The sequence below is a fragment of the Oryzias melastigma genome, linkage group LG11, assembly GCF_002922805.2.
Source record: "Oryzias melastigma strain HK-1 linkage group LG11, ASM292280v2, whole genome shotgun sequence".
NCBI classification, from domain to species: Eukaryota; Metazoa; Chordata; class Actinopteri; order Beloniformes; family Adrianichthyidae; genus Oryzias; species Oryzias melastigma.
Genome location: NC_050522.1, coordinates 16,066,088 through 16,075,754, shown reverse-complemented (window position 1 = coordinate 16,075,754; position 9,667 = coordinate 16,066,088). Strand labels below are relative to the sequence as shown.

General features: G+C 38.1%; 3 protein-coding genes across 3 annotated transcripts in view; 1 reads left to right on the top strand and 2 right to left on the bottom strand.

Annotated features, from left to right (window-relative positions):
• The window catches only part of LOC112160072 (ankyrin repeat and IBR domain-containing protein 1), a 16,725-nt gene extending 12,795 nt beyond the window's left edge, over positions 1 to 3,930 (bottom strand). The window contains exons 1-2 of the mRNA XM_024294424.2: positions 3,517 to 3,930; positions 896 to 1,226 (exon numbers count right to left, since the gene is read on the bottom strand). Coding sequence (XP_024150192.1) covers positions 896 to 1,083 — 188 coding nt within the window. The 5' untranslated portion in view covers positions 1,084 to 1,226; positions 3,517 to 3,930. The remainder of the gene's footprint in view (positions 1 to 895; positions 1,227 to 3,516) is intronic.
• Positions 1 to 9,667, top strand: part of adnp2b (ADNP homeobox 2b) — a gene marked incomplete in the record, with an annotated part of 705,870 nt that overhangs the window by 29,900 nt on the left and 666,303 nt on the right.
• Positions 4,760 to 9,418, bottom strand: LOC112160420 (receptor-transporting protein 3). The gene is made up of 3 exons (XM_024294900.2): positions 8,535 to 9,418; positions 7,207 to 7,372; positions 4,760 to 5,758 (listed from the first exon to the last, which is right to left on the bottom strand). Exons 1-3 carry the CDS (start codon positions 8,548 to 8,550, stop codon positions 5,401 to 5,403), a joined length of 540 nt encoding a protein of 179 aa, XP_024150668.1. The 5' UTR covers positions 8,551 to 9,418; the 3' UTR covers positions 4,760 to 5,400.

Here is a 9,667-nt window from a genome sequence, read left to right as displayed (position 1 = left end):
ATTAACTAAAGTGATTAAGCTTTAAGTGAGTAGGAGGAGTCACGAAAATCATAATAAAGAAAGCAAACAGAGACGGACAAAACTCTTTGTGTTGTACAATCATTATTAATGCTTTATCTTAAACCGCTTTACAGATTTTTTATGCAATTATACCTAATATGTTGATATTTTACATATGAAAAAAATACGTTTTCTAAATTTAAAGGAAAACAGCGACTTAAACTCATGTTAAGTTTCCTTTTATTGGCACATTCAGATCTAATTACAAAAAAAAATCAACTTAACTTGTTTTGCTCAAAACCCTCTGATATAAACAGCAAATAATATTTCAACATAATTCAAATTAAAATGATGAAGTTACTGCCTTTAAAATGACACTTCAGTATCAAATCCACAATATTTCTTTACTGACTTTCCAAACATGTTAAATAATGTAGATCTATTTCCTGCATAGTTAGCAGAAATCATGCGCTATGTTTTGGTACTGTGCTAGTTTTGGTGGTGGATGGGAATAGCTATTAACAGCAATGTAGAGCTGCCTTTTTAATCTTCTTTTTTAGCATTTTATTAGTACTGGATGAAGTCATAGAAAACCATTTTTTCTATCTATATATTTGAAGATTAAGCTTTAGCAGATAGAAATCAAGTTAGATTCCATAAACTGCATCAGAATTTTGTCATTATTAGTGTCCATCTGGCTTTTTAAAAAATCCTCTGATAAGTCTAATAACTAGCAAAAACGTACATCTTCATATTCCACTTCAAGTAAAAGTTGGAGAGAAACTAATCAGCCGTTAAAATGTTGAATGACTGGTATGTTTAGTTTGAGATAACTTGAGGAGCAATCGTACAAATAGCACTTTCAATTGAATGTAGTCGATGGAGCGTGTTTTACCTGAGCAGCCGCGTCATGGCGTGGCGGCATACATAGTGCATCGCAGTGTTATGCTGGTACTGTTCTCCGTATGATGCGTTCGGGTCCAGGCTGTCCCTGAACTGAGGATTGCCCTCGTAGAGTTGCCAGGCCAGGGCCTCGTCGCCACTGAGAAGAGACTTGCGGAACTTGGTGGCCGTGTTTCCCATTGCTTCCCGCTTGCTGGAGCCCACCTATCTGGAGCTGTGGCAGAAGTTTTTCGTTTTTCTGCCTCCTTCTCCTCCTCCTCCTCCTCCTCCCCGGTTCGCCGCAAGCAACAATTCACAGCAACATGGTTTGGCGTTTTCATTCCCTGTATAGGGCAAAGAGAGGGATAAGAGTGATCACAGGAACGTATAGAAGGAAAGAGGATTAGAAGAAGGATAGAGAAGAGAAAAATTATAAGGCATAAGTTGAGAAGGATGGGAGGAGAGACAGCAGGAGAGAAGCTCAATCAACCAGTGCATGGATCGATCAGCTGATGCGCTGCAGCGAGGATGTTATCTTAGCGGAAATAGAAGGAAAAACAAAGGGCCGGATCCAAAAGCTGGAAAGGTCGGGAGATAATTGTATGGAGGGAAGGCTGCAAGGGGTTGGTTAATGATATCCAAGCCATCGATTTGTTAGTCAGTTGCTGAAAAGTGAGGTCAATATTGCCACAGCTGGCCAACGTGGAGCCTAAAGGAGGTTATGTTCATAAAGACTGTAAACACAACCAACCGTAAACTTGCTTCACTGCCTGTAAAAGCTGTTAACCCTGCAGCACTACGGACCTTAACCGGCTAAACTTAACGTCCAGCTAATCAAACTTATTCCAAATCTTTCCTACTTTTAGGATCTTATTAGTTGGATAATTCCCTTTTCAAAAATAGGAAAAAAATGGTGTTTGATGGTGGGAACCACCCCTTTTTTTTGTCACATGATCCGAACAGTTGAATGACTTTGCTTACAAATGTACTTCGATCGTTTCCCTCCTTACCTCTTTTTCGCTCCCACATAATGTATGAAATACGTGCACCCCCCCATTAGCAACAGGAAAGTGCATTGAGAGCCCGTCTTTTTGTTGTGAGTGTTTGATTGTTGGGGGTATCATTAAAATCGTCATTCTTTTGCCATCTGTCTGGCCGCTCACAAAGAGCCTCTTTTAGACCAGCTACAGTTGGTCGCTGGCTGACCGGCTTTAGAAGATTTGACTAACGTGGCCGGCTGCCTTCCCCCTTCGCCTGCCTCCCTTTTTTTTTTTTGTTTTTTTTTTTTTTTGCATGGTGACAGACAAGAACACAGAGGAGAACAGACAAGGTAATAGGGGGAGCTACCACAGGAGAATAACATTTTTTTTTTAAGTTCAGCTCTCTTTATATATCTAGAGGCAGAAGAAAACTGAAGAGAGGCACTGTAGTTAATAGGTCAGTCTGTCTGTTTGGGTATGTTTTGTGCTCACTGGTTTACTTCCAGTTCACTTCACCTCCCTGCATACATCCGCCTGCTTCTCCGTCTAAATAAGGACAGGAAGTCTGGGCACCAGGGGAAACTTTGGAATTCTGGGAATCACCAACTTTTGAGGTCTGTACTTGACAGTGGCCTTGCAATTATCGACGACGAGAGTGAAACCTCTTCACCGCAACTGTTATCCAGTGATTTGTGGCTATGGCTAAAATGATAGTGATCTACTTATTACAGCTGGTGGGAGTGTTAACCACAAAAAAACTGAAGCACAGGTCAAACAAACCATCTCCATTTTTGGAAATGCAACAAGTGAAAATAATGAATGAAGATGTCCACTAACAATAACAACGTGACTCCTTTTGGAAAGTCTGGTCAGCAGCAAAAGGAAACTGTAGTTTATTACATTGAAATGTGTGCTTTGATTAAAAGCTATAAGTTTTTCCTCCACTAAAGCTACTTTTAGTTTGGATCATTTAATGGAGTTTTACCAACTACTAAACAAGTTGACAGTGACAACAGCAGTACAGTTGTGATATTTACAGAAATAAAACACATTTTCTGCTCATCCAGACACTATCTGCATAATAAAAAGATAATAAAACAACAAGTGGAGTGACACTATCAACTGCGTTCCTGCACGAGATGTGGAACAACGTCTGGCAGCAAAAACACAAAACTTATTGGACTGAGGCTTTCTAAGTGTGTAATGACACCCGGTGCGTTTCACCTAAATTAGCTAGGCCACAGTGTTTCAGCGAAAGCATTCAGGTCAGACCTCGTGTGGTTATCCAGCAAAGTATGTCAGCATAAAATGGAGCACAAAACAAACAACAGCCGACTTCTCCCTGCATGTGTTTGTCCATGCGGCCCCTCAGTTCAAGCTCCTTTGTTCAACACACTGTCAGGCTGTGGGAATAATACAAAGCAGACGCTAGATACAGTCCACGGCGATGCCAATAAAACGGCTTATTTGTAATTTAAACTTCTGTTTTTTTAAAGAGGCAGTTTTACGACCACTAAAGAACGTTTGCGGCTAAACCTTTTAAGCCCCAGGATTTTTTCCCCCCGTTTGGTTAACGTTAGCTTGTTATGTTAGCTTAAGTATGGCACAGCAAAAAGAAGGAAAAAAAAACCCAAACCTCAACTGCTCTACTTACATTTCTCTCACTTGAACACCAGCCGCACGCCTTCGAACTGAAACAAATCGGGGGCCATTATCTTCCAACTGTCATTCACATCCCCGGCAGCTGTTCCGCTCAACCATCCTTTCTGAGACCGGACACAGCGGGGGGACGATGACGCTACTGACAGCGGAGGGAGACCAACTGCTCCGGCTACGGTCGGTGTGTTGTTGTTGCTGCCAAGCAGAGGAGTGCATTGCGCATGCCCAGTGAAAGCACAGAGCTTTCTTCTGATTGGTCGGCTCTGCTGTGATGGTTTTTGGGGCTTTAAAGCATTTTGTGCCACAAAATGTAATATAAATCGAACAATATTAATGTTTAAACAATTGTTAAATCGTGTGATATAATTTAGTATATTTTCTCACTCACAAATTATGAAAACAAAACAAAACAAAAAAAACTAGTTCCATGTGCTGTGGCGGATTGAGACGGTAGGGGGCGCGCTGTACATACATTCTAAATACTTCCTAAAGTAAACTTAATTGAATTTTAAACGTGATCAGACCAGGATCAGGCATGTCGTAAATGTCACAAGGTAGTTGGGTCATAAAGCAATCTAAAGATTGGGATTCCCGGAACCTTATCAGTCTGCTGTTCCTGCTTGCCAAATATGTGGCTCAATTGGTGCAGCCAAGTAAAGGAACGTATCCTATTTTTACTGGGATGCATTTTTTGCTGGCTGTAAGATAATATTAGGACCTGCAGCATTCATTTACTACTATAAAGTCCCACTCCAGTCATCTTTTGATCTATTTTAAAACGTTCCAGTGGTCTATTAATTATAATAATGCATTTTTATTTTTTTTTAGCAAAAAAAACACCCCTAAAAACCCTGTCATTCTGTAGGAAATAGTTTTTGCAGATCCGGCAGTAGTTAATCACAAATCCCCCCCTGAGTAACCTCTGAGGGGGCAAAGTAAGCCTACCTCCACTTCCCATTATCCATTTTCCACTCTCTACCACTAGCTCAGAGCCCATTACACACATACAATATGCAATAACAGTGGTGTGCACTAATTGAGCTATGCAGCCATCCAGTTTTGAGCCAGATGATGGCTCAGATGAGAAAAATGATGATGTTCATGGATCTAGTAGTCCACAAGTGGATGCATCAGAATGGAGTGGAGCAGGGAGCTTGTGGCTTGTCATTGAAAAATTTCTACGTCAGTTTCAAAATTTTTCCAACAGTACTTGATTCACAACAATTAGAATACATAAAATACTCAGAAATGCAATTTTCAGCTTAGTTTTATTTATTAATGTCTTCCATCATTAGAAAAATCCCACAAGAACATGATACAATCACCAAAAAACACAGTTTTCATCATAGGAGGTCTTTAGTTCAAATAAACAAAGCTGGAGAATATATTTATCTATTAACTAATGTTTGCAATGTGTCAACATTTCTGTTGCATTTATAAAGACTTGATTAGTCGTTAAACAGATTAAAACATTTTCATGAAAAATATAGAAAAATAAAAAAAACACTATTCAATCTCATAATTCAATATATTATCAAATTGTATGGTTTCTGATTTGTGAAAATAAAGTATAATACACATGATTTGTTGTATACAAATCAATGAACAGTACCAGGAAACTTGAGATTTTACACCAAAGGTATTTTTTTCTGAACTTTTCTCCATATTTCATAAAAATAAGATTTGACCATATAATTCCCAAACAGAATCAAACATGGACACCAAATGTACCAGTTTAAATGTAAAAAAGCAAACAAACAAACAAAAAACCCCCCACAAAATTACGACATTAAAAAAAATTAACCCTGTTTTCACAAGAAACTTGCTGAAAATTCAAATGAATAGGTAACACAATAAAACAGTAGCATAGAGCTTTGCCTCACACACAAGTCTCATTATCATCATCTTGGTTGCATATACCTAATAAACACGATTCGCAAAGCGAACTCTCATGTGGTTTTGTATACCTTTTAGTGGAAGGTTCTGTGTTAGGAACATTGTTCTCATCATTTTCCATGTAGCAGTTTTTGCGGATTTTTGAGAACACCTTGATTAAAATATCTTCCACTGTTTTTGTGACAAATCCAGGGAAGTAAAAGTTATCATCTTGGCAGTTACGGCAGCTCTGACCAAGGGGTCGCATGATGACAGTACCACGGCCACGTCTTAGCCGGTAATGGAACAACAGCGTCACCCGTGCAGAGAACCAGGAATTTCCACAGGAACCACACTTAAATCTGTGGGGAGATGAAACAGTAGATTCTGAGAGGATAAAACAGAGATGGATTTTTGTTTTTATAAAGTGACATGGGCTAAATTGGGCCTAAATTTGGTTAATCGATTGGGAAACTGAGAGCAAATAATGTATGACTTTTGATTTGTATTATAAACATTAATTAATTAATAATAATAATTGTTTGGTTTTTTTTTTGGACAAAACGCAGACACGCTGCCGAGGCTGACTCTAGGATGACGTCATGAATTGGCTACACATTCTCACTCCCAATTCGTCATATGGTTCGGGCCCCTTCCACGTCACTTATTGAAGTTTTGGTTGTCTCCAACTCGTCGTTTTTTGACATGCTGGCTGTTCCCATTAAATCATAGGTCCCCAACTCTCAGGATACAGGACGCGGTACCGAAGGTGGAACCAAAACCAGTCTGTGTCCCGAGCGGCCCTCTGTCAGATACCGGTTCCCGGCCCAGAAGTTTGGGGACCCCTCATTTAAAGGGAACAACCAGCACATCAAAAAACGACGAGTCAGGGACACCCAAAACATCAAAAAGTGCAGTGGAGTGGGCCCGAACGGCCATATATGAAGAGTCGGGAGGGAGAATGCGTTGGAAATGGGCGGCACACACAGGGAGTGAAAGGTCTCAAACATCAACTTGTCTTACTTCTGGGTAGGGAAACAGCTCACAAAAATAACTCATATTTCATAAAGAATTTGTTTGTTAGTGCAACAAAGGTAATATATGGATGTAGTTTACTCTGAAAGGTTAAAGAATAACATGGTATAGGCCCTTTAATAATCTTAGCTATCACAACATTTGATGTGCAGCTCCATTTACCTGAACACATATAGGTAAAGTGGGCCACATACACAAAAGCTTTGATGAATATACACACATTTGCTTTCTACTGACTTACCAACCTTATCATTAACAATTATAATTAGGTATGTCAGGTCAGTCACCCTGAAGTTTTCTGGTGCAGTCTTACTGCAAGGCTTTACACTGCCCACCACAGCAACCATAGACCAATCAAATGTTACAAGTCGAGCACTGTTGCAGCAGCACTTTGCATTTATTTGCGTTCATTGACTGTTAACTTATAAAGAGCTGAGATCCTCTCCTCCTATGTAGGCCATTTTATCTGAAGGCTCAGATTAGCTGATGTCGTCACTACTATTGTCTCTGTCATGAATGACTAATAATGAACAGCAAGAAAGCACCAAAAGAAACTCTACTGGTTGTTAAACAAACATAAAAATTCTTCACCCTTATTTCACGGTAACACTTCTTAAGGTGCATTCAGACCGAGCGCAATTGGACCATTGATTAACGTTGACGCCATACGAATCACATTCATAGGATTGTTGACGCCATACGAATCACATTTATAGGATTGCATTTCGCTTAATATGGATGTGAGGGGTAAATTTTAAGAAATACCACTACTTACTGTGCTTTGGAACATTGACAAGATATTTTCCAGCCTCTCCTTTTCTCCTGTGCAGTGAGTTCATTTGTTAGCCTGTAGTTGAATTGAAAACTCCAATCATCTTCATAGTCCAACTGTTCATCCAGCAAATCCTCGAAGGTTTCCACCCATAAGGAAGGAAGCCAATCTATGAGGGTGAAGTATGAAACATAAATTTTTAATGAAGAATTAAAATCGACACCATTTTTTTACAAAACAGAAAACAGTTGGATTAATAAATTTAAAAAAAATCTTACGTTTTTTTCACTGGTTGCTATTCTCTATAAATATAAACCACTTCAAGGACTTGATTTTGTTTTGACCCCAGTAAGCACAATCATCGTTCTGAGAAAAACCAGACTTGCAAGCCTGAGAACACCATCCCAGCTCTAAAGCATGGGGGTGGCAGTCTCATGTTATGGGATTGATGTCCTGAAGGAGAAATTGATTCATCCAAACAAACAAGTAAAGTAAAACAAAGTAAAATATGTTTCTAAGCAACAACATGACAAAAAAGAAACAAAAGTTCTCCAAGCTTAAAGTTAAATACAAGCAAAATATACATTCTGTTTTAAATAAAAGCATAATTTAACTATACTTTTTGCTCTTCGAATGTCACATTTGATTTAAACAAGTCATTGTTATACGTAGGCTCTACGTCTCATGACATCAGGTGAGGAGGATGACAGGTGAGGCACTGCTTCATCTGAACATGGTTGAAAGGTCTTTCAATAAAGAACTAAAAGCTCCCAAACTGATCCCAAACCCTCCAAAATTACTGTATGTCCACCCACCTGAAGCAATTTTTGCCAAGAGAAAAAAAAAACACCAAATTGGGCCGTAAACCAATATGGCAACTTTGCCTTTGATTGCTAACTTGTGAGTCTATCTTTGTTACAGAGGGACAAAACGTTGATCAAGATGATCAAACGTGGCAGCTCATCCTTTAATCTGCTCCAAAAGTTAAAACTGCAGATGTTAATCTGAGTTTTGTTCTGCTCCATCTAAATTTACGCCTTATGAAGGCTGCTACAGAACCTTTTGATTAATTTTAGTGAAATGTAATGGATTTTTCTTGTTTTTTTCCCCTGAAAAATAAAGTGTAAACGTGGTTTATTGGGAAAAAACAGACAAAATTCTGCAAGAAAACGTTAGAAAATACAATGCAATATATACTAATTTGAACCTTTTTGTGACACTTTCGAAGAGCTATTTAAACTTCCTCTTTTAGTCCCATTAACATTTCCAACAAATAACTCAACAAAAATGAAATAACTTTAGAAAAACGGTTTAAAATGATGTTCTATTACCTGTCGGTCCTCTCATGATGTTTAAAGATCGTCCAGAGAATCGTCTCAGAAACGCTGAAGTGAAACTGCGTGTGAGCTCTGTTATGGCGCAGCCTTTTTATCTGCGGGTCAACACTCATCAGCTGGTATTTTGGAAAATGAAACTTAACTTCAATTCCCTCCCACAGATCCGAATGGAAACTGCTCACAAACAGGTTAAGATGAGTACAAAAGGTGGGGTTTTTTTTTTTGGTTTGTTTGTTTTGGGATTTAATATGTTCCAAAATAGAAAACAAAACACCAAAAACATAGATGACGCAATATCTTCAACAGCTAAATTATGAAAGTGCGTTTCATAGTGGGTGTGGTCTGTGATCTGGCTCCAGGACAACCAGTCTATATAAACAGGCTAACAAAGTTGTTTTCTATTTCCAAATCCTAGATCACAAATATCTATCCAGTAGTGATGGGCAGATGAAGCTTCATGAAGCAATGAAGCCTCTTTCTGCATTTTGGCTTGTCTATCAGTCCTGACATAATCTATTAAAAAAATCAGCTTCACAGTTAAATTAAAACAAGCAGCAAAACAAATGAAAAATCTAAAAATATGTTCACAAAATAAAAAAAGTAATGGTTGAGGTGACAAGTGCAGCCAGGAACTAACATTAACTTATTTATTTTTACATACAGTAAATGGTCTTAAAGTACAACTGTGAAACATGTGCAAAAGCCAAAAAGTTGATTTATTTATAGAAACCTTTACACGAAACACCCCCAAAATAAACAAAAGTAAGATGCATTTAAACTAAAAAACTAGAACATCAGAAAGTTTCTATATTTGCTGAGATAAGTAAAACCAGTCACATGACCAACTACTATGCATCTCCCAAACGCCAATTGTTTTATGAGGTAAATGGTTATAAAAATGTTTTCTTCTTTCAAACATTTTTTTATGCTATGTTTATTACATTTCTTTTATTTCAGAAGATTGTATTGCACCAACAAACAGCTGACAAACAGCTCCAAAAAATATATAGATAAATGAAAAAATGCATATGACGTAAATCAAATGCATTTATAGTTTATATATAATTTGCAAGTAAAATAATATTATTTTATGAAGTCATTTGAAAGTGCTTACATATCAAATTTTA